The sequence below is a fragment of the Scatophagus argus genome, chromosome 19 (assembly GCF_020382885.2).
Source record: "Scatophagus argus isolate fScaArg1 chromosome 19, fScaArg1.pri, whole genome shotgun sequence".
Classification (NCBI taxonomy): Eukaryota; Metazoa; Chordata; class Actinopteri; family Scatophagidae; genus Scatophagus; species Scatophagus argus.
In genome coordinates this window covers 338,200-361,711 of record NC_058511.1, presented here as the reverse complement: position 1 = coordinate 361,711, position 23,512 = coordinate 338,200, and the positions used below count along the sequence as shown (strand labels likewise).

At 45.8% G+C, this 23,512-nt stretch overlaps 3 protein-coding genes across 5 annotated transcripts; 2 read left to right on the top strand and 1 right to left on the bottom strand.

Moving 5' to 3' along the window:
* Positions 1 to 587: 587 nt before the first annotated feature.
* On the top strand, positions 588 to 11,164 carry LOC124050706 (serine/threonine-protein kinase PAK 6-like). Of its 3 annotated transcripts, none has more exons than XM_046373492.1 (9): positions 588 to 708; positions 3,994 to 4,236; positions 5,503 to 6,081; positions 6,902 to 7,366; positions 7,492 to 7,625; positions 7,706 to 7,832; positions 8,671 to 8,796; positions 8,878 to 9,012; positions 9,525 to 11,164. In XM_046373492.1, exons 2-9 carry the CDS (start codon positions 4,036 to 4,038, stop codon positions 9,690 to 9,692), a joined length of 1,935 nt encoding a protein of 644 aa, XP_046229448.1. In that variant the 5' UTR covers positions 588 to 708; positions 3,994 to 4,035; the 3' UTR covers positions 9,693 to 11,164. The 3 variants fall into 3 exon arrangements, 2 of the variants coding, with proteins under 2 accessions (XP_046229448.1, XP_046229447.1); XM_046373491.1 differs by lacking the exon at positions 588 to 708 and adding an exon at positions 2,038 to 2,263; XR_006841675.1 differs by lacking the exons at positions 588 to 708; positions 9,525 to 11,164 and adding an exon at positions 1,937 to 2,263 and having other exon boundaries at positions 7,706 to 7,843; positions 7,904 to 8,796; positions 8,878 to 8,900.
* A 1,656-nt stretch (positions 11,165 to 12,820) lies between these two features.
* On the top strand, positions 12,821 to 19,188 carry myh6 (myosin, heavy chain 6, cardiac muscle, alpha). Its single transcript, XM_046373490.1, has 2 exons — positions 12,821 to 18,662; positions 18,931 to 19,188. Exon 1 carries the CDS (start codon positions 12,838 to 12,840, stop codon positions 18,640 to 18,642), a length of 5,805 nt encoding a protein of 1,934 aa, XP_046229446.1. The 5' UTR covers positions 12,821 to 12,837; the 3' UTR covers positions 18,643 to 18,662; positions 18,931 to 19,188.
* Positions 19,189 to 22,046: 2,858 nt separating this feature from the next.
* On the bottom strand, positions 22,047 to 23,495 carry LOC124050708 (complement C1q tumor necrosis factor-related protein 3-like). Its single transcript, XM_046373495.1, has 3 exons — positions 23,233 to 23,495; positions 22,802 to 22,939; positions 22,047 to 22,682 (listed from the first exon to the last, which is right to left on the bottom strand). Exons 1-3 carry the CDS (start codon positions 23,414 to 23,416, stop codon positions 22,411 to 22,413), a joined length of 594 nt encoding a protein of 197 aa, XP_046229451.1. The 5' UTR covers positions 23,417 to 23,495; the 3' UTR covers positions 22,047 to 22,410.
* Between the last annotated feature and the right edge of the window lie 17 nt (positions 23,496 to 23,512).

The following is a 23,512-nucleotide window of genomic DNA, read 5'->3' as shown; positions in this document are numbered from 1 at the left end:
GTTTGAGGTGAGTCGGGTTGAGTCATCGTCCTCCTCAGCCTGAGGGGACAGCGAGACAAGCTGCAGCCTGCAGAGGGAGAGGAGACGCTTCACTTTGTGTCTTTGAGTTTGGAGAGTTTTATGTGTGATAGTTATCATCCGGCCTAACAGATAATTTAATAAAACCAAAATTTCGACTATCTGTATTCTGGGTAAATTCCAAGTGTAAACGATGAGATCTAAAAATAAAAATCTGTTTCTGTATCAGCTCACATTAACAATCACATTAGCGTTCACTTGTGAGGCTTTCATTTTGGCTGCTTCACTTTGGTTTCAGTTGAAGTGAGTCATCAGCAGGACATATATCTCACACCAAACCATGTCCAAAATGTCCCTCAGGTTTCTGCTTTACTCCTGAAGTTTGAAGTTCAGTCAGTCAAGTTCTGGAAAGAAAACATATATGAATTTGAATTTGGAGAAGGAAGCAAAAAAACTGTCAATCAGAGTAAACTCCACCTTCCTCCACTTTTTTTCTTCCATACCTGACACCAGGTGAAACAGAGATGATCGAGGGGGAGGGACAGAGAGAGAGCGAGGGAGAGAAAGGGGGGGGAGCAACAGCAGAGTCGTGTGTGTGAGTAGGAGAACGACAGCAGCAGCAGCCGATCAGAGCAAACACATCTGGACTCACCTGGGCTCACCTGGACGTGCCTGGACTCTGCTGGACAGGTAAGTCTGTCAACATGTTCAGACTTGTAAGGTGTAAACTGTGACGGTTCTACACAGCTGAGAAAACTGACTATAGAGTACAAGAAAGGTTCTCAGCAGAACCAGACAAATAGTTCTATGCCCCCCTTGCTGGCTTGTGAAGAACCTTTTCAAGAGTCTGTTTTTCATAAAAAAAATAATAAAGTCCTGTACCTGTAAAGAGCTCTGTTAGAACCTTCACATCCTCTACTTCTACTCTATGAGATCTGCAAAGTTCATCAAAGACAAAGAACCTCTGACAAATGTTCTCTACAGCATGACTCAATAAACCATTTGGACCTTTCATATTAACAAATAAAAAGGGTTCTTTGTAGCACCAGAAAATTAACCTGGCGTGTGTTCTGATGTTATACTGCAGTAGTACTGCACCGTCGGTGTTGTTGGTCTTTAGGGTCTGTGGTTTTCAGTGACAGTAGTTCTAACCAGAACCAACCAGAACTGTGGATGTAAAGAACCCTGTGATAAAGACTCTGCTGTACCTGGCTGTGTGGAACCACTTCATGGAACATCTGGTAGTACATGTTAAAGATGAATGAAACTCCTAACTGATCTTCACTGTGGATCAGCTCAGGTCAAGTGGACTCTGCTCCCCTCTTTGGTTTTTCATTGTAGAACGTTCTGGATAGAACCTGAGACCTGGTTCTTGGCCAAGACTGTTTGTTCTTGTTGGACAAGTCCATCTAGACTAATTGAGGGGTCTCACTTGACACACTTCTACACTGCATGGTGTGTGTGAAGGTCAAAGCGGACTGAATGTTGTGGTTTCTTAGAAAACCCTTTTTTTGCTCAGAGTGTTTAAGCATGTGGGTCTACCTGTACAGGTAGACACCTGACTTGGTGTTGACAGTGTTGAGTCCCTGCTGTAGGTGACATGTTACATTAGCACATTAGGACTCGTTTAGGATTCAGATCTCCAAGTTTGAGACTTGAGTCTTATAGGTTGTGACTCGGGACTTGAAACTAACTTTTATAACCTATAAGACAAGGACTTGGTCCCACCTTTTACTGCAGGATCAGCATGTTTCAGCTCACCACATATCAGTGGTGAAAAATACCACATGGCCAGAAGTATGTGGATATCCACGTCTTATTTTGACACTTTAAAATTTCAAGAGAACAAGCGATGTGACTGCGTGAACATCCTGTCCAGCCTGTCGTCCGCTGGGACAGCCACACACTTTGTCCTCCACTCTGTCCTCCTCAGCTGTTCTCACATCTTCATGCTGCGACAAGAAGCTGCAGTCGACTCTGACTGGCTCGGCTTCTCAAGCATGAGCAGACGCCTTCATCTCAGGTGAGGCTCCACCCGCTGCTGTGCTGTGTGCTCTGACCTGGGTGTTCTCTCATCACACCAATGAACAACCGTTTCCTCCCATGATGCACTGGGGGAGCAGCGTGTCGTACAGAGCTGCCGTCTGCTCTGAGTGAATCACCCTGAGCCTGTTGTTGTCTCAGTCAGACTGAGGAGTCACGGTGGAGCTGTCTGGTCATGTAGTGTGTCGGTTTGATTCTTCAGGTATGTCGGTCACACCCTGCTCACACACACACACACACACACACAGAGTACTGTAGTAAGAGCAGCAACACCTCGGAAGAAAAATACTACATTAAAGTTCTGCACTCATTAGGACTGAAAGCATCAGAGGATAAAGTCGTAACCGTGAAGTAATCGATTACTTACTGACTCCTGACTTCCCATAAAATCTGACTAAAGTAATTCAGGCTTTATTAAAGGTTAAGCCATCCGGCGGTGTAGAAAGTCATTTAAAAAGCTGCGACACTGAAATGATGAGCATGTGAATGATTAGAGTCCAGTAACATCATGAATTCTGTTAACACAGCAGCCAACAGCTGTTTGACCTGACGGGGTGATGGAGCTCTGAATGAATGACGTCACACTGCGTCTCTGTGTGTTGTCATGTGAGCTGGTCTTTGTTGTTGTTTTGGGAATGAGCCCGGCTGATTGGTTGGTTCGTTTGGGTCGTCGGGATTTGGATGAGACCTGAGCAGACCTGAGCACTACTGAGTACTGAGTTTTGTGGTTTAAATCCTCAGATTAGACAGTCGTGAACACGACAGCAGCCGAAGTTATCGTGTTATTGTTGTGCTTCACCCAGTTTGTAGGCTGGGAGTGACTGGAAACAGAAACCAGTCTGTTGTTTAAATCCCAGAGCTCCAGCTCCACCCAGCCTACAGGTTGCAGTCCATTCACTGTGTGTCAGCTCTCAGGTGCTGTTTGCAACCTGGAGGGACTCTTCATGTTACTGAGCTGACAGAAAAGCAGCTGCTGTTCTCTGATTGGCTGAGACACAGCAGCAGCCTGTGGTCCAGGTTCACCTCAGGCCCTCCCTGGATAAACATCCGGTCTGGATCTGCAACAGCTTGTTGAGCTGGTGATCAAACAGCTGTTGATGTCCACATCCAGACTCACAGAGCGATGGGATCATCCATGTGGAGCTCAGGTCAGCTGACTCTACTGGTCTGACTGACCGGATCAGATCATCCAGATCCTCAACCACTCCCAGTTAGCAAACAGGTGGAGGAGGAGGGGTAGGACTCTCTCTACTCCATCCTCTCTGTTTCCTTGAACAAGCCTGAGCCGGTTCGCCTGTGACACTGACTCACATCCAGCTGAGAGACATTAGTATGTTAACTGTCGGCACGGTGCTGCAGCACCATGTGACGATCATCAGTAAACATGGCCGACGAACAAACATCAGTGTGATAAGAACTACCTAAGAGGACAGAAACCTTTTAGAAAAAATGATTTTATGTGTTTGATTTCTTCATTTGGCCCATCAAGGGGGTGAGGGTGGGGGTGGGGGTGCAGCTAGCCAGGAGCAGGTGGGCCAAACAGAGCCAATCAGAAAAGTGATTAACGATGTGTCCTTTAGCGCTGTGACAGCTGCTGCAAGGTAAACAGTTGATGATGCAGACAGGTAAGGTCTCACCTGGGCTGTTTGGTCGGTTTGTGTTTGACAGGAGAGAGAGAGAGAGAGAGAGAGAGAGAGAGAGAGAGAGTGGAGGTCATGTGACTCTGCTCAGGTAAACCACCTGGGAACAGGAAGAGAAGCTGTGATGTTTACAGACATGACGAGTGTGTGTTTCTGTGTGCGTGTGTGTTTACGGTGAATGCACGTGGGTTTTTTCCTCTGTGTGTGTTTGTGTAATTTGACCTCCATCATGTCTCGGTCCAATAAGCAGCACTGTTCTTCTGACTGTGCTGCTTCCTGTTGTCTTCCTCAGGTCTCGCTGCCGCTCAGCCGTCATCACTGTGTTGCGGCGGCGATGTTCCGGCGCAGGAAGAAGAGGCGCAGGCCAGAGATCTCGGCACCGCAGGACTTCCAGCACCGCGTCCACACATCATTCGATGCCACCTCAGGACGCTATGTGGGCCTGCCACCACAGTGGCAGAGCGTCATTGACACGCTGAGGAGACCGCGCCCCCTGGTGGACCCGTCCAGGATCACTGAGGTCGAACTCAGGAAGGTGAGCTGTCATCTTTCAGGTCTGTAAATATCAGAAAGATAAAGATAAGATTTAAACTCAGATGCTGACAGGCTTCCTTCCCATAATGAACAAAATGAACAGCTTTTCGTGTTGAGTCCTGAAGAAACTCACCTTCTTGCTTCTTCTTCTCTCACCTGACGTCTCTCAGAAACTGAATGTCAAAGATGACAGGTGACAGAAGGTGTGTCAGAGTTCGCCTGGTCTGATTTTTATGCTATGCAACCTATCCGTGTTGCTGTTCTCTGAAAACACTCTCATGAGGGTTCCTCATAAAAATCTGCTGTCACAGCTTTGAATCTGAACGTTGCATCAGCCGCAGAACGTTTGTTACCTGGCTGACGAGAGCATAATTTTAGTCATTAAAGGTAATTAGTGCAGAACCTGCTCAGTGTATCGGTGCTGCATTCCTTCTCATCACTTCCTGTCCTACTGTGCAGGTAACATACAGGCAGGAAGCTTCCTCCTGTTTGCACTGAGCCCACATCGTCACAGGTGGACGAGGTGGAGCAGTGATTTCTGAAATCTGTAGAGGTCAGAGGTTAAACCGTCCCACCTGTGAGCTCTCACTGACAGACCATGAAGTGCTCAGATTTCTTTTGATCTCCACAAAGATTTTGTGATCAGTTCATTTCCATTTTGTCCTGATTAAAAACCTTCACATCAGATCACATCTGACGCCTGAGCGCTGAACTCTCACTGCTGATGCTGCCTTCACTGGTTTTCTGTGATTGTCGTGTTCAGCTGAGACACGAGCTGATGGTTCCATGCAGGTACTGTCAGGTGTATACGTCACAAAAGCACACACCTGACAGACAGACATCACCAGGCAGATCTGTGTTTCACGATTAAAACCACCAGAAATTCAGATCTTACACTCAATCAGCCCTGTGTTTATTCAGCCATTGTTTTGTTGGTATTTTGATGAATTTCAGCCTGTTCTGTGTTTTATGCTGCAGAATGAAAATATTTCACTATTATTATTATTAACATCTTATCTATTTGATTCAGTTCTGGACAGTTTGAAGCTCATTTGTTTTTCTCTGCAATGCGAACTTGTGTTTTGCGCTGAAATGCTAAAATGAACACAATTTTTAATTGAAACTCAACTTTCTTATAAATTCAGAATATGTAAAAAGAGGGACTGAGTTCTGAGACACAACTGGGCACCTCACAGTCACATACTGATCTGTTGATCTGGAAACCTTTTGAAATCTGAGTGTTAAAGTCTTTGCCGTCTCTCCGCAGACGATTGTTCGTGGCAGTTTTATCGGTCATGGCGATTACATCTCTCACGTGATCTCCGAGATGAGCCGTCTGTCCGTCAGCGGCTCCAACTCTCTGCGCCGTAGCAGCCCGTCGGCACGGAAACGAGCCCGGTCGCTAGGTAAACTGGGAGAGCTGGTGGAGGACGAGTCGTATGAATATGAGGAGCTAAATCGCAGAGGTGATAAGGAGGATGGGAGCTCCACCTACTGGCAGGACAGGATCCGGCAGGTCCGCAGCGATAGCAGCAGTCCCAGACTGAATGGAGCCCTGCAGAGAGCCAAGTCCATCTGTGGGGAGGGGACTCTGTCTCAGGTCATGCCCCGAACACCTGTGGAACCTCAGAGGACAGGTGTGACGGGCTCGCTGACTGTGCAGTATGCCCAAAGCGAGGGAGCAGGACTAAGACAGAGGCCAACTTCCTGTCATCACAACCTGCAGATGTTGGAGACCAACAGCAGACCACACCTGAGACCGAGACCAGCGGCCAATCACCTGCCTGACCTGCTCTCCTCCTCCAGAGAAACTCCCAGAAGGCCTCACTCCTCTTACGACTTCAAGGTGAGACTGACCATTTAAAGGAAAAGTTCAACATTTGGAACTAGTCTTTCTTGCTGAGAGTTAGATGTTCAGATTTATGTCACTCTCTTGTCTGTATGGTAAATATGAAGCAGCATACAGCAGCCATTTAGCTTAGCTTAGCATTAGTTCTGGAAACACGTAGCCTGGCTCTGCATGCAGGGAAGTTATTGTTACTTTTTCATTTTAAAAGTGTTTAAAGCAGGGGTTTTGTGAATTTTCCCACTGTGAGATCAGTAAAGTTCATCTTAATCTAACCTTTTCACACCACGGGCCTTCTGTTCCTGAGATAACTGAGATAACTTATCATTAACCACAACAGATCACCATCACCACTCAATGCACACTGACTTCACCATCACTGTCTGTTTGTAGTGCACGCATGCGTGACTTAACTCACAGTTGGTAAACTTCCCGATTAAACAAATGAGATATGAAATGTTAATGAGTGAGGTTCAGAGGTGCTGGCAGGTGGATTTCGCCGCTGCAGGACATTAAGTGCATCTTTGTCCAAAGCTAAACAAACTGTCTGCTTGCTGTTACTGAAAATTTACTGTACAGACACAAAAGCTGAATCAATGTGAACGTCTACAAAGAGGAGAAGAAGAAGAGGATTTCACTGCATGCTCAGCTGTTTCTTTGAAGGAAGAGTCTGTATTGTTCTGGTCTTGGTGGACGCGGTGTCCCACAGGGATCAGTACTTGGACTTCTACTGTTGACACACATGTCTTCCTGTAACATCCAGTAATTCTTTGTTCAGCCTGTGTTGTGTGTGTGTGTCTTGTGTCTTCTTCTCCCCCAGCTGACGTCCCCCTCCTCCCCCCTCCTGCTGCCCCCACCCAACAGCACCAGCAGTCCCCTAATCACAGGTAGAAGCTTCCCTCAGCGCCCGCTCCGACATTCCTCCAGCTTCAACATCGGACTATCTCCAAAAATGCCAAGCCCCCTGAATCAGGATGGCCTATCCAAGCCCCGCCCCTCCCCCACGGGTTCCCCAGGACATCCCCCCACCCGGCCCTGCCCCACCTCCGCCCAGCCGACGGTACCTGATGAAGGCGTGAAGGTGACTCATGAGCAGTTCAAGGCAGCATTGCAAATGGTGGTGGATCCGGGAGACCCGAGGACAACACTAGAGAACTTTGTGAAGATCGGGGAGGGGTCCACAGGTGTCGTCTGCATCGCCCGAGAGAGACACAACGGGCGACAGGTGGCAGTGAAGATGATGGACCTGAGGAAGCAACAGCGCAGAGAGCTGCTCTTCAACGAGGTACATAATCAAAAACACAAAACATCCACCAGCCTGAGACAAACAGAATGTAGAATTAATAACAGAAACACCTGACACCTGCTGTGTGGCATCATCAGGCTTACCTGTTCTTGTGTGTCTCTCAGGTGGTCATCATGAGGGACTACCGGCACCAGAATGTGGTGGAGATGTACCGCAGTGCTCTGGTGGAGGAGGAACTCTGGGTAATCATGGAGTACCTGCAGGGTGGCGCTCTCACCCACATCGTCAGTGAAACCAGGTAAACAGGAAGTCAAAGACACTTGTTTGTTTAGGCAGATTATTGAAGTTAAATAAACTGTTGTGTTGTGTGTGCTTCAGGCTGAATGAGGAGCAGATAGCGACAGTGTGTGAGGGCGTCCTGCAGGCGTTGTCTTACCTTCACTCTCAGGGAGTCATTCACCGGGACATCAAGAGCGACTCCATCCTGCTCACTCTGGACGGGAGGGTAACACACACATACGCACGCACACGCACGCGCGCGCACACACACACACACACACACACACACACACACACACACACACACACTTTTTATTCAGCATACATGGTTGAAAATTGAAGCCAAAATTAAAACCTGCAGTTCCTTGAACGGACACTTGAGGCTGGCCCCAGAAGTGAGTCATCCCCATAGACCCTCATGTTTACAGCACAAATAATCATGTTCAAAGCTTGTTCACCCTGATGGATGTTACACTCATGCATCAAACAGAAAAAAGTTATTGTGTCTAATTATCTGATCTTAAGGTCATTGTTGGTTTTATTATTTAGAGTCTGGGTGAAAATATGAAGATCCTGAATCTGTCATCATCGCAGTTGTATCATTTTATCGAAACTCCGCTTCCTGTAGGTGGATCAAGACTTTTTTGTATGAATGTCATGCAAACACATACTGAATAAACAAGTGAAGCTATTCACGTGTGCATACAGTATGAGTACATGTAGAAAAGGAGTCAAGACATTTAAAGCCTAACCAACAAGTTTAAAACAAATAAAACTAAACCCACACAGGTTTACAGCCCTGTAGTCACAGTGACAGACTTTGCTGCTCAGACCTCCGTCTCCTGTTGATGATTTTACTGGACCTCAAGAAGAAGATTTTCCTGAACAATTGAACACAGCTAAAACTTTAAGTGTTTGATCTATGTGGCCTGGAGTCTTGGCTCTAAGACACCACAATTGTCCAAAAGAGACAGTAAATCTGCATCAAGTCTGCAGATGCAGACTTTAATGTGCTACAAACAGCTGATCACCTCCTCCTTCTTCTTCTTCTTCTGCTGTTGCAGATAAAATTGTCAGACTTTGGTTTCTGCGCTCAGATCAGTGAAGACGTCCCTAAGAGGAAGTCTCTGGTTGGGACTCCATACTGGATGGCCCCTGAGGTGATCTCCAAAACCCCATATGGGACTGAGGTAACAACAAGGAAACATCCACAGCTCCTTCGTCTGGTCCCTGTGTGCACGTGACATTTCCTTGTGTTCTTCATCCTTCAGGTGGACGTCTGGTCTCTTGGCATCATGGTGGTGGAGATGGTGGACGGAGAGCCACCATATTTCTGTGACACGCCCATCACGGCAATGAAGAAGCTGAGAGATGAAGCAGCACCAAGTGTGAAGAACATCCAGAGGGTGAGACACACACACACACACACACACACACACACACATACGTTTATTTACTACAAATTGAGGACACCACTCTAGAACATGCCCTGTGAGAACATCAGTCTGTCTAAATGTTGAACAGTATCTATCTATCTAACAGCTCTGAAATCAGCTCAACCTCCTGGAGTGATTTTGATTCAAGTGTCCCTTAAAATCAGCAGTCTGACGAAGTTGAGAACTGACCCGACAAGCTAATAATACCTAGCCATACAAATGCAACCCCTCGTCAGTGACTGAACATCCTGTAACACTGGATGTCATTCGCTGTAAAATCTTTACTGTGTTAAAATTACTTTCAGGAAGTGAGTAAAGTTGAGGGACAATGTCCTCCACTTCACTGTCCTTTCTACTGTAGCACAACAGAAAAGTGACAGAGCAGTAACACATTGCTTCACTGAGCCAAATAAATTCTACATGTCACAGGTGTCTGTGGGGTCAGTCTGGTAGTAGTTGATGATGTCACTCTCTTTGATCAGGTGTCTCCAGTGTTGAAGGACTTTCTCAGCTGCATGCTGACTCGTGACACGCAGCAGCGCTCCAGCGCTGCCGACCTGCTCAAGCACCCGTTTATGCTGCAGGCCGGCTCGCCGCGCTGCCTGGTGCCGCTGGTAGAGCAACACCGCAAACGGATGTCACTTTGCTGAACACCTGAAACTCACCTGAGACACAGCCGAGATACTCACCAGATCATACCTCATACTGCCAGAGTACTCGGGATATGTTCAGTTCAGTTTCTCATTGGTTGCTGTGTACTGTGAAATCAGGACAGCAGGATGCAGACTGAGCTGCTGCAACCTGACAGGTTGTGAACTTTGACCTCCAGCTGTAGGACGGTTTGTTGGTTTCCTGAAGCCGCTGATTTCACCTGAAAACTCACCTCTCACCTGAGAAGAGGAAGCGATCAGGTAATGGTCAACCTGTTAAAATAGCATCCAGAGAAGCACCAGGCTTTGAAGCCAGTCCAGCATAGTCTGAAACTGTGAAATTACAAAGTCACGTGATGCACTCCGGACCGAAAAGACTTTTCCTATAAACTTACACTGTACAAAGGTAATTAATGTTCAAGTTAGCGCAGGGCTGAACTGACCATTGGGGTTTTGGTCGGTGGGAGTCCCTGAGCTCAAGATCTGTTCAATTTCATACTTGGGAAGTATGAATCGAGTTTGCTCAGATTTATCTATGAATAAACGGATACGCCGCTTCCTGGTTGACCTTCTGTGCTGAAGTTTTTAACAGTGAAATGAGGCCTTTTAATATTTTAACATTTCAGGTTTCCAGAAGTTGAAGATGCTTTCATTTTGTTACAAACACATCCTGTTTCCATGTTTTTGTTTGGGATTATTTTCCCAGAATGTTGTTGTGTTGATGGTGAATGATTGAAAAGTTGTTGTTTTTTGGAATTATTTTGAAAACTTGCACAGTTTTACACAGAATGTAACTTTTTTGCACATGTTGTTTAAATAGTTAGTTGTTTTCAATAGTTAATAAAACTATTGTGTTCATGTCTCCTCTTTTGAACCATTTCTCTGGTCATTACGAGCTCCAGTTGTCTGCGGAGTGATGAGTACACGGTTAGGGGTCACATTATCATATTTAGGTTAGTTTCTTATTTTTTGTTTTGTTTTAAATGTGCAGCTCTGGGATCAGTTTATCAGACTGCACTCAGTGACTCTGATAACATGAAGATGATCAGCTGCTATTTTAACATCTGTGTGTGTGTGTGTGTGTGTGTGTGTGTGTGTGAACAGCGAGTCACACTCAACACTCTTCATCTGTTTTACGTCAGAAAATTCCGATGGTCCCGGAATTGAATCGAAGTGAAAACTCCGTTAAAGGTTTAGTTCACCTAAAATACCACAAGCTTTTTCCACCCTACAGACGTCCATGTACAGTAAAACAAAGAAACTTTTTAAATTTGCATCTGTTTTATGGACTGTAGCATCATGTAAAAGAAATAAGAGAAATAAAACTATTTTACATGACACGAAGAAAACATTTTAAAAGCTTAAATGTAAAATCTCTGTATTTGATATGAAATGTTGATTCTTCTGATTGTTTGTGTCCTCAGATGTTACAGACTGTATTTATTGTTAATCCTTAAAACATAATGAGTGAACTGTTCTGTGTCAGTGTGTTCCTGTTACATCTGATGTTTCAGAATCAGAATTCCTTTATTTATCCCCGAAGGGAAATTCTTTTTCGTACAGACTTTGCACTTGCAGTATTCCCGACCAGGAAAGAAAAGTGAAAGGTATAAAAATAGGATAAACAAAACAAGATAAGTATAAATCTAAAATCTAAAAGTACAGGTATGTACATGTGTAAAAACAATATATACATTGAATATATAAAGTGAGTGTGTCCGTCACAGTGCAGAGTTTAACAGTTTGATGGCGACAGGCAGGAATGATTTCCTGTGTCGCTCTGTGGTGCGTCGTGGGTTTGATATTAATGTGATTGTTGCTCTTGGAGCTCATCTGAGCTCCTTTCTGATGGCTGCTTTAATGTCCAGCAGAGCATCAGGTTCTATCAGATCCTCATGTGTTGGGAGCCCAGCCATCCTGGGAGAACCAGGACCTCCAAACAGGTTCGTGAGCTCAAACAGCCTGTTTTCAGGCTTTTTAAGGAGCTAATTCAACTGAAGGAGGAGATTTTCTCAGCACAAAAAGAAAAAATTCATTCTTCAGTTTGTCACAAAACATGATTTTCACTGGACAGGAAAGGGATAAAACCTTGTAGTCTGTAGCACAGCAGTACTCAGGTTCGATACCGATGTTATAAGAGCTTACTGTGCTGCAGTCTGAGGTATCGTCCACATGGGATAAAAACACTGGCTCAAGTGTCACTGGTTTCTATTTGCAGGCTGATGAGCCTGGACTGTCAGAGATAAAGAGACAAAACACTTGAGCCCGTCAAACCACACGCTTCATATCCCATTCACATTCCGACCACACACTCCATGTTCAGATCAGAGCCAAAAACTTTTTCGTCATTTAGTCTCCATTTAACCTAATGAACCAATCAAGACATTAAGGTGAGATAAACCACTTGTTCCAAGCTGTTTCCATCAGGAAATTGTTCAGTTTTCTTTTAAAATGCGTGAAATAATATTTTTATTTATTTTAAGAAAATGTGTTTTAGATTCAATAATTGGATAATATGAAGTACAATACTGAGTGTAATGATACTACTACTGCAAATCAGTGTGCCTGAATATTACTAAGGAAGTTATTATACATATATTAGTACTTTATAGTACCAACTATTGTATTTACAGGTTGCAGACCACTGAATCCTCTTTTTCAGGGAGGCAGAATCAGATATGACTAAGCATTTTGACACCTAAGAATTGACTAAATAAATGTAGGCAAATTAAATGTTTTTTCTTATGAGCTTTGCTTTTAAAAGTTGCCTCAAACTGCTGCAGGTGAAGGATTATATTGTAGAAAAAATTGTGGACTGTTGCCAGCACCAGTAGAAGCTGAGCAGAGTCTAAATGAAGAGGCGTTAGTCCCTATCAGTGGGCAGATAAGGAGAGAAACACTTCTTTTCCTTAAATGGACTTTAACACCCAAAGGTCCTGAAACTGCCCTCATGGTGCTTTCACATCACAAGACAAATTTAGTGTCAGCTTTTGAGTTTTTTCTATTCAGCACTTATCTCCTAGTTTGGTCCACAGGGAGCCTTTATAAACATCCACCTACTGTGAAGTGTCTGCAGTCCTGCATCCGAGTCACCGGAGAAAACACTCCTCTTAGACTGATCCATCTTCTGCTGCAAACCTTCACCATGGGTGACTCTCTGATGGCTGAGTTCGGAAAGGCTGCGCCTTACCTGAGAAAGTCAGAAAAGGAGCGTCTGGAGGCACAGACTCGACCTTTTGACATCAAGACTGAATGTTTTGTAGTCGATGATAAGGTGGAATATGTGAAGGGACAAATCCAAAGCAAAGACGGAGGGATGGTGACTGTCAAGAAGGAGGATGGAACAACAGTAACTGTGAGGGAGTCAGACGTCCACCCCCAGAACCCGCCAAAATTCGATAAAATCGAAGACATGGCAATGTTCACTTTCCTCCATGAGCCTGCTGTGTTGTTTAACCTCAAAGAGCGTTATGCTGCCTGGATGATCTACACTTACTCTGGGCTCTTCTGCGTCACCGTCAATCCCTACAAATGGCTACCTGTCTATGACGCTGAGGTTGTGGCAGCTTATAGAGGGAAGAAAAGAAGTGAGGCTCCCCCTCATATCTTTTCCATCTCTGATAATGCCTACCAGTACATGTTGACTGACAGGGAGAACCAGTCTGTCCTCATCACTGGAGAATCAGGAGCTGGGAAGACTGTGAACACCAAGAGGGTCATCCAGTACTTTGCCAGCATTGCTGCAGTTGGTGGTGGAGGCAAAAAGGACACCAGCAAGGGTACATTGGAGGATCAAATCATCCAGGCAAACCCAGCGTTGGAAGCCTTCGGCAACGCCAAAACACTGAGAAATGACAATTCATCGCGTTTTGGAAAATTCATCCGAATTCACTTTGGCACAAGTGGCAAGCTGTCATCTGCTGACATTGAGACATACCTGCTGGAGAAGTCACGCGTCACCTTTCAGCTCAAGGCTGAGAGAAATTACCACATCTTCTATCAGATCCTGTCCAACCAGAAGCCAGAACTGTTGGACATGCTGCTGATCACTAACAACCCATACGACTACTCCTACATCTCCCAAGGAGAGGTATCAGTCGCCTCCATCAATGACTCAGAGGAGCTGATAGCCACTGACAGTGCTTTTGATGTGCTCGGCTTCACTCCAGAAGAGAAGATGGGAGTCTATAAACTGACGGGCGCCATCATGCACTATGGCAACATGAAGTTCAAACAGAAGCAGCGTGAGGAACAGGCTGAGCCGGATGGGACTGAGGCTGCTGATAAATCAGCATACCTAATGGGGCTAAACTCTGCTGACCTCATCAAAGGGCTATGCCATCCCAGAGTCAAAGTAGGAAATGAATATGTCACGAAAGGCCAAAGTGTGGACCAAGTCTACTACGCCCTCGGTGCTCTGGCTAAGTCAGTGTATGAAAAGATGTTCAACTGGATGGTGGTGAGAATCAACCAATCCCTGGACACAAAACAGCATCGGCAGTACTTCATAGGGGTGCTGGACATTGCAGGATTTGAGATCTTTGATTTCAACACTTTTGAGCAGCTGTGCATCAACTACACCAACGAGAAACTGCAACAGTTTTTCAATCATCACATGTTTGTTTTGGAGCAAGAAGAATACAAAAAAGAAGGTATTGACTGGGAATTCATTGACTTTGGGATGGACTTACAAGCTTGTATTGACCTCATTGAGAAACCGCTGGGGATTCTGTCGATTCTGGAGGAGGAATGCATGTTTCCCAAAGCAAGTGACCAGACCTTCAAGTCCAAGCTCTATGATAATCATCTAGGCAAGAACAAGATGTTTGAAAAGCCAAGGGCTGCAAAGGGAAAAGCAGAGGCTCATTTTGCCCTGGTTCATTATGCTGGCACGGTGGACTACAATATCACCAACTGGTTGGTCAAAAACAAAGACCCCCTGAATGAAACTGTGGTTGGTCTTTACCAGAAATCATCTCTGAAGCTCCTCAGCCTGCTGTTTTCAAGCTATTCAGGCACTGACAGCAGTGATAAAGGAGGTAGCAAAGGAACCAAGAAGAAAGGCTCCTCGTTCCAGACTGTGTCTGCACTTCACAGGGAAAACCTGAACAAACTAATGACCAATCTGAAGACCACACATCCTCACTTTGTCCGCTGTCTAATTCCAAATGAGAGGAAAACTCCAGGGGTCATGGACAACTGCCTTGTGATGCACCAGCTGCGCTGTAATGGTGTCCTGGAAGGCATCAGAATCTGTAGGAAGGGCTTCCCAAACAGAGTGCTCTACGGTGACTTCAAACAACGGTACAGGATTCTAAATGCTTCTGCTATCCCTGAAGGCCAGTTCATTGACTGCAAGAAGAGTGCTGAAAAGTTGCTGGGATCACTGGACATCGATCACACTCAATATAAGTTTGGCCACACCAAAGTTTTCTTTAAAGCTGGCCTGCTGGGGACACTGGAGGAGATGCGAGATGAGCAATTGTCTCGAATCATCACCAGAATCCAGGCTAACGCCCGGGCAATCCTCATGAGGGCACAGTTTGCTAAGCTTGTTGAACGCAGAGATGCCCTGATGGTCATCCAGTGGAACCTTCGCTCTTTCCTAGGTGTAAAGAACTGGCCCTGGATGAAGCTTTTCTTCAAAATCAAACCCTTGCTAAAGAGTGCTGAGTCTGAGAAGGAGATGGCCAACATGAAAGATGAGTTCAACAAGCTGAAAGAAACTCTGGAAAAATCAGAAACAAGACGGAAGGAACTTGAGGAGAAGATAGTGACTCTTCTCCAAGAGAAGAATGACCTGACTCTTCAAATTCAGTCTGAACAGGATACACTAACAGACGCTGAAGAACGCTGTGAACAACTTATAAAGAGCAAGATTCAACTTGAAGCCAAGCTGAAAGAGATGACAGAACGACTGGAAGATGAAGAGGAGCTAAATGCAGATCTCACAGCTAAGAAACGGAAGCTTGAAGATGAATGCTCTGAGCTGAAGAAAGATATAGATGATCTGGAGCTGACTTTGGCCAAGGTCGAAAAAGAGAAACATGCGACAGAAAATAAGGTGAAAAACTTGACAGAGGAGATGGCTTCCCAGGATGAAAACATCATGAAGCTAACCAAAGAGAAGAAGGCACTGCAGGAGGCTCACCAGCAGACACTGGATGATCTTCAGAGTGAAGAGGACAAAGCCAACAGCTTGACCAAAGCCAAAGCTAAACTGGAGCAACAGGTGGATGATCTAGAGGGCTCCTTAGAGCAAGAGAAGAAAGTCAGAATGGACCTCGAGCGCTCAAAGAGGAAGCTCGAAGGAGACCTGAAACTGACCCAGGAGAGTTTGATGGACTTGGAGAATGACAAACAGCAGCTGGAGGAAAAACTTAAGAAAAAGGACTTTGAGATTGTCCAGATAAATTCAAGGCTGGAAGATGAGCAGGTTGCCTCCGTTCAGCTCCAGAAGAAGCTGAAAGAAAACCAGGCAAGAATTGAGGAACTAGAAGAGGAGCTGGATGCTGAGCGTGCAGCCAGGGCCAAAGTTGAGAAGCAGCGTTCTGATCTTTCCCGTGAGCTGGAGGACATCAGCGAGCGCCTGGAGGAGGCTGGTGGAGCAACATCAGCACAGGTGGAGCTGAATAAGAAGAGAGATGCTGAATTTCAGAAGCTGCGTAGGGAACTGGAGGAATCTACACTCCAACATGAAGCCACTGCTGCCTCTCTGAGGAAGAAACATGCTGACAGTGTTGCCGAACTTGGCGAACAGATTGATAATCTGCAACGCGTGAAGCAGAAGCTGGAGAAAGAAAAGAGTGAGCTGAAGCTTGAGCTGGATGACTTGTCTTCTAACATGGAAAGTGTGGTGAAGGCCAAGTCAAACATGGAAAAGATGTGCCGCACAATGGAGGACAACATGAATGAGTACAAGAATAAATATGAGGAAGCTCAACGGACCATCAATGACTTGACTACCCAGAGGGCCAAGCTTCTCACTGAGAACAGTGAGTTTGGACGGCAGCTGGAGGAGAAGGAGTGTCTGATATCACAGTTGACCAGGGGGAAGAACTCATACAACCAGCAGGTAGAAGATCTACGCAGACAGCTGGAGGAAGAAGTCAAGGCAAAGAATGCCCTTGCTCATGCTGTACAATCTGCTCGTCATGACTGTGATCTGCTCCGAGAGCAGTTTGAGGAGGAGCAGGAGGCGAAGGCTGAGCTGCAGAGAGCTCTGTCCAAATCCAACACAGAGATCTCAGCATGGAGGACAAAATATGAAACTGATGGAATTCAGAGAACAGAGGAACTGGAAGAAGCAAAAAAGAAGCTGGTTCAAAGACTGCAGGAAGCTGAGGAGGCCATTGAAGCTGTGAATGCAAAGTGTTCGTCCCTTGAGAAGACAAAGCACCGCCTCCAAAATGAGATTGAAGACCTGATGTTGGACCTTGAGAGATCCAATGCAGCATCAGCGGCCCTGGACAAAAAACAAAGAGCCTTTGACAAAGTCATGGCAGAGTGGAAGCAAAAGTTTGAGGAGTCACAGTGTGAGCTGGAGGCCTCACAGAAGGAGGCTCGGTCTCTGAGCACCGAACTTTTCAAGCTGAGGAATGCATACGAGGAGTGCCTGGATCAACTTGAGACAATGAAGAGAGAGAACAAGAACCTCCAAGAAGAGATCTCAGACCTCACTGACCAGTTGGGAGAGGGCGGCAGGAGTGCTCATGAACTGGAGAAGATCCGGAAGCAGCTTGAGCAAGAAAAAGCTGAGCTTCAGTCAGCACTTGAGGAGGCAGAAGGATCTCTGGAGCATGAAGAAAGCAAGATCCTCCGAGCCCAGCTGGAGTTCAACCAAGTGAAGGCCGACATGGAGCGCAAGCTGGCTGAGAAAGATGAAGAAATGGAGCAGGCAAAGAGGAACTACCAACGAATGCTTGAGTCACTTCAGTCCTCTCTGGAATCTGAAACCAGGAGCCGCAATGAGTCCCTGAGAGTCAAGAAGAAGATGGAAGGTGACCTCAACGAGATGGAGATCCAGCTCAGCCAAGCTAACAGGCAAGCAGCTGATGCCCAGAAACAGCTCAAGAGCCTCCAGGCATTTCTGAAGGACTCTCAGCTACAGCTGGACGATGCACAGCATTGCAATGATGACCTAAGGGAGAACATTGCTATCCTGGAACGCCGAAACAACCTGATTCAGGCTGAGCTAGAGGAGGTGAGAGCTGCCCTTGAGCAGACAGAAAGAAGTCGGAAACTGGCCGAACAGGAGCTGACTGATGCTACGGAGCGCATGCAACTCCTGCACTCCCAAAACACCAGCTTGATCAACCAGAAAAAGAAGCATGAGGCAGACCTCCTGCACCTGCAGAGTGAGATTGAGGAGGCCATACAGGAGAACCGTAATGCTGAGGAGAAGGCAAAGAAGGCCATCACAGATGCAGCCATGATGGCTGAGGAGTTAAAGAAGGAGCAGGACACCAGCGCACATCTGGAGCGCATGAAGAAGAACATGGAGCAGACCATCAAAGACCTGCAGCACCGGCTGGATGAGGCTGAGCAGATTGCCATGAAGGGTGGCAAGAAACAGCTCCAGAAACTGGAGGCTCGCATCAAAGAGCTGGAAATCGAACTCGAGGCAGAGCAGAGGAGGGGAACGGAGTCTGTCAAGGGCGTTCGCAAGTATGAACGCCGCATCAAGGAGCTCACCTACCAGACTGAAGAAGACCGCAAGAACATGGCTCGTCTCCAGGACCTGGTCGACAAGCTGCAACTGAAGGTCAAGTCCTACAAACGTGCAGCCGAGGAAGCAGAGGAGGCTGCAAACTCCAACATGGCCAAACTCCGCAAGCTGCAGCATGAAATGGAGGAGGCTGAGGAGAGGGCAGACATTGCAGAGTCGCAGGTGAACAAGCTGAGGGCAAAGACCAGGGACGGGTCCTCCAAGAAGGGCCTGGATGAGTAAAGAGGAAATCATCATCACAGGTTAGTGGAACCAAATGTTTACTCCGTGTCTCTGACCTGGTACATATTTTTGAAGTTTTAAAAGTTCATGAAATTTAGTTATAGGAAAAACTCTATTGGTAAATGGCAACCAAATCTGCCGATGTATCAAAAATGTTGTGTCGCCAACTGAACTGTAGTTATTTTATTTAAACGGTTGCAAATGTAGCGTATTATTTTATGATTCATGTCATTATCTCTCCTTTTCCTGATTATCATTCATATTTTGTGAATCTGCTTTGGCTGACAGGTGTTCCTGTTCCTGGTGCCTGGAGGGATGCTGGCTCAAAGCAGAACCAGAAAGCGGACGAAACCAACAGAAATTATTACTCATTAGTTGGCTGAAATTGGTTTTGTCAGTGAAGATACACGTTCTCATTTTGTTACAATGCTCACTGGAAACCTTGCAGGGTTTGTAAACATCAACAGGGATTTAAAATAAAGAAACTAATGTATGACAGTGTGTCTCTGAAGGTTTCCTGTGGATGTTTTGGACCATAGCTAGCACATTAACGGGTCACTGTATTGTTTGTATCTCACGTTCTGTCATCATGTGTATATTACCATATTATTATATTGTATATTAGGGAGGCACGGTGGTGCAGTGGTTAGCTCTGTCGCCTCATAGCAAGAGGGTTCCAGGTTCGAATCCCGGTCTGGGTCCTTCTATGTGGAGTTTGCATGTTCTCCCTGTGCCTGCGTGGGTTTTCTCCGGGTTCTCCGGCTTCCTCCCACAATACCAAAAACATGCACATTAGGTTAATTGGCTGCTCTACATTGCCCCCTAGGTGTGAGTGTGAGGTTGTCTGTCTTTGTGTGTTGGCCCTGCGATTGACTGGCGACCAGTCCAGGGTGAACCCCGCCTCTCGCCCGTAGTCAGCTGGGATAGGCTCCAGCTCCCCCGCGACCCTGACGGATAAGCCGTATAGAAAATGGATGGATGTATATTACATACACATATATGTGTGTGTATGTTAATCTCCACAGGAAACCATTCACTTAGTTTCACTTTCAGCTTCTCAGCTCTGTCCAAAATGTTACATTTATGCTCTTGTCATCATCTAATCTGGTGTTCAGCAAATCTTTAACATTTCAAACAGATTCTGGAAAATCATTTTTTTCAAATACAGATAACATCTTTTTGTTTCACTTTTTCACTGCAGTTAGCTTTAAATTACTGTAATCAGATTTCTGTTTAGTGGAATCCTTCAGAGAGAATCTTGAATGGTTTCTGAAAAGTGTTAAATGGATCTCATTCCCAAATGCTTTTAATTTGAAATGTCATTTCCAGTACAAGATAACACACATAACTTGTGAGTCTCCTGAAGGTTTTTATCAGTTTGGATGAAGGATCAATACCTCAAAATAACTGTGTGGGGTGATGAGAAACTAAAATAAAATCACTCGTGTTCACTGCTAACTGTTTGTTCAGTCTTCCTCATCTGATGATAAAACTCTGTGTTGTCCTGGCAAGCATAAAACAACTGACAGACAAAATCTACACGAACAGCATTGTTACATGTTGTCAACGCATCTGTAAAGTAAAACTTAAGAGAACAAAAATTACATGGCAAAACCACAAATTTAAAACTACATCCCATAAACCTTTAATTCCTCATTCAGAAAAGTCTGTGATTCTAAATACAATATCATTACACTCGTTTCATAGGGATTTCGTGGAATAAGGACACAGTGGTACAGAGAATTATACAACCAGCCTTCACTTCCTGCAGAAAATTAGCTTGTTAGAGGAGTGGATTGATTACCTTTCGTTTTATTTTGATGGAACTGCTCGCAGCTTCCGGTCAGTGGTTCAGTTACGGTAAATTGACGCAGTGATAAACCGCTGGAGGAGTCCAGTTGTGGCCCACATGAGGGTAATGGGGGCACCGGGGAGGCTGACAGTTCTCTTCCGGACTGCAGACACTCCGCTCCGGCAGTCACCGGCCTCACACATCGCCAGCTCCTTCTCCGGGTCCTGACCCGGCGGCAGTATCATGCGGGACCCGCGGAACTGGACCCCCGCCTTCGGCCCAAAGGAACGCGGCAAACCAGCCACCTACACCGGGGAGAAGAAGGCGAAGCTGGTGGCCAAAGCCAACAAGAAGTGGGTGAGACTGGCCACCGTGGTGGTGTACGTCCTGTCCGTGTCTCTGGCTGCCGCCGTCCTGGCTGTTTACTACAGTCTCATCTGGAAACCCACAGCTGGACCCGGAATGACTCGGACCGGGACCCAGGGACCGGCAGGAGCGACTTCCAGGACCGAATCTACTCACAGAACCAGTCCAAATAAACCTAAATACAATAACACTAAAACTAATAAACCTGACCAAAGGACTCATGCTTCTACCTCTCCTGAGGACTCCGCTCAGATTCCCGCTGTCCCCTCCACCGGACCGCCCCAGACCACCGGCAAGCCGCCCGTCGTGACCGCGGAGGACCCGTCCAACCTGCCGACACATCGAATCGCGACGGGGCGGGAGCCGGAGTCGGACTCCTCCGGGTCCGGGATGGAGGAGCTCGTTGTGGTCGGAGGGTCATTAACAGGATAATAATTACTTTTTCAAAGTAAAATGGTTTTCGTTGATGTCCAAAATTTCAAAAACACTTTGGTCTGTTTGTAAATAAACTGCAGTATTATATAGTTTAGTTGTTTCATTATTATTTAACATCCTGGAATATGAAATCCGCTGTTTACTGGTTGAGTTCATCATGTTTAATATTCTCAGTATTTAAAGGAAACAGTAAATTTTTGTTCTTTTTGTTCATGTTCTAAATAAAAGCTCTGGCTGCCATCTGATGTTCTTCTGTCTGGTGATTTAAACTCAGGAAGGAAGAAACTCGTTAGTAATTAACTTCACGTCCTGTTTACTTCACATCACGCTCAGCATTTTTCAGAACCATCTAAACATTCTCCAAAATAACTAAGGACATTTGCCAGAGTACTGTTACTACAGCAGACACTTTCTGAGATACTTTGAGTATTTTCATTTTGTGCTACTTGATATTTCTACTTCATCTCAGAGGGAAATATATGTTTTACTACATGAAGCCGATAACACTACTGTACTTTTTACTGCTGATACTTTAACCACATCAAGCTGCGAGTACTTGTACTTAAGTAAATTATATGAGTACTTGTTCCTTTAGTTGTTCTGCTGATTGATCTGAAGCTGATCTTTTGTACTGAGACTGCAGGTGAGATTTAATGAACTCAGGCATTAAAGTCAAGGAGGTGCAAACAGATGACGTTAGAAATCTGCACGTGAAGGCCTGCTGTGTGCGAATGTGCAGCGTTTCAATGGAAAGAGGAAACCACAAGCCCACGCTGTACCCCTGTGGAACCAGACTCAGTAAGACAGGAAGTTCATGAAACAAACTTTAATTGGTCTGAGGGTGTCAGACCTGATGTTTCCTGCAAAACATTTCAACAAAACCAGTCTTTGGTTTATCTTATTCAATAAAGACCTTAAAGTCTAACTTTGATACGAGGCTTTGTAAAATCATTCACTCAGTGTTTCGAAATGTGTTTTGAAGTTTACTGTTTTTGTTTTCCCATTCGGTTCCGCTGACCTGCCTTTTAATCCTTCTGATGTTTATCTGTGAATGTTTTGTACAGGAGATATTATGTGTTTCACAGAGTGTCCAGATGGGTTTGTGGGTTCAGGACCTTGATCTGGACGCCCTTCTCCACCATTTCCATGGTGTTCATGGGTGTCTTGGTCTCCACCTACATTGGGAAGATGAGAAAGCCACTGAAGGTGCTGAGCCGACTCTGATCAAAGATGCTCTTCCCGGGCCACAGGGTGATGGAGAGCTGGTCTCCCGGCTCCAGGACCATCGTCATGCCATTGGAGGCGCTGCCATGGGTGCCCCTGGAGTCGTAGATGGCAAACATGTTCTGACCGTTCTTTATCAGCGCTGTGTTCATGGCCCCCGAGGAGCCAACACAGCCCGTGAACCGGATGTAGTAGAGCCCCTTCACAGGGGCTGTGAAGATGCCTGCAGTCACAGCAAACAAAGCAAACCTCAATTCCTTTAAAAAACAAGCCAAACATTATTTGTTCCTGATGTGTCCCAGCTCACTGCTGATGGACAGAACCTAAACAGGCGAGTCGTACCCGTGTTCGGGTTGTAACCATTTCCGATGTTTGTCATCACCTTCCTGAACACCAGCGTGGTCTCAGTGTTAAAAGGCCCATGATGGGTCCAATCCTCAGTAGTGAAGAGGGAGGCCGAAAACGCCACCTGGCCTTTATCTGCAGGGAGACACACAGAAGGTCTGCAGCCACGCTAACCCACTTGTCCTGGACACCTGGACTTTTAGGGACACCCCGGACTCATCAGTGGCAGTGCATCCACGTATGGCGCGTATTTGCCTTTACATTAACTGCCCTACATTAACAACATGACCTTCCCTCTGGGGTCACTTGACAACAAAATGCCTGCTCATTACATTAACACGTTCAGTAATAACTGCCATTTTAGATCAACTTTGGATGGCTGGTTGGGACAGTGAACACATCATCATCTTAGTCGTGAGCAGACTGACCTCTGTCTTCAAGCTGTTTCTCCAGGGTCTCCACTCTGGCTTTCAGCTGTAGCAGCAGGATTCTCATGTCGTCTACTGTTGTTTTCTCTGGATTTAAAAGCAGACCATCTTCATTTTCGATGATAAGAATCTGAGCTCCGACCACAGCACATGCCACCAACAGGAACAGAAACCAGCAGGACATCGTGTCAACTCGAGGAAACCCGGACTGACTGTAAAAGACTCAAACATTCAGGCTGGTTGTTTATGAAAGTTCACGTCTGAACCCTGGACTTCAAAC

Excerpts from the sequence above, each read along its gene's own strand:
- LOC124050706 (XM_046373492.1), top strand. The coding sequence starts at position 4,036 with ATGTTCCGGCGCAGGAAGAAGAGGCGCAGGCCAGAGATCTCGGCACCG. Across the intron at positions 7,833-8,670 it reads TGCTCACTCTGGACGGGAGG|ATAAAATTGTCAGACTTTGG; the intron begins GTAACACACACA and ends CTGCTGTTGCAG. Across the intron at positions 9,013-9,524 it reads GTGTGAAGAACATCCAGAGG|GTGTCTCCAGTGTTGAAGGA; the intron begins GTGAGACACACA and ends CTCTTTGATCAG.
- myh6 (XM_046373490.1), top strand. The coding sequence starts at position 12,838 with ATGGGTGACTCTCTGATGGCTGAGTTCGGAAAGGCTGCGCCTTACCTG.
- LOC124050708 (XM_046373495.1), bottom strand. The coding sequence starts at position 23,416 with ATGTCCTGCTGGTTTCTGTTCCTGTTGGTGGCATGTGCTGTGGTCGGA. Across the intron at positions 22,940-23,232 it reads GAAACAGCTTGAAGACAGAG|ATAAAGGCCAGGTGGCGTTT; the intron begins GTCAGTCTGCTC and ends GTCTCCCTGCAG. Across the intron at positions 22,683-22,801 it reads TGGTTACAACCCGAACACGG|GCATCTTCACAGCCCCTGTG; the intron begins GTACGACTCGCC and ends CTGTGACTGCAG.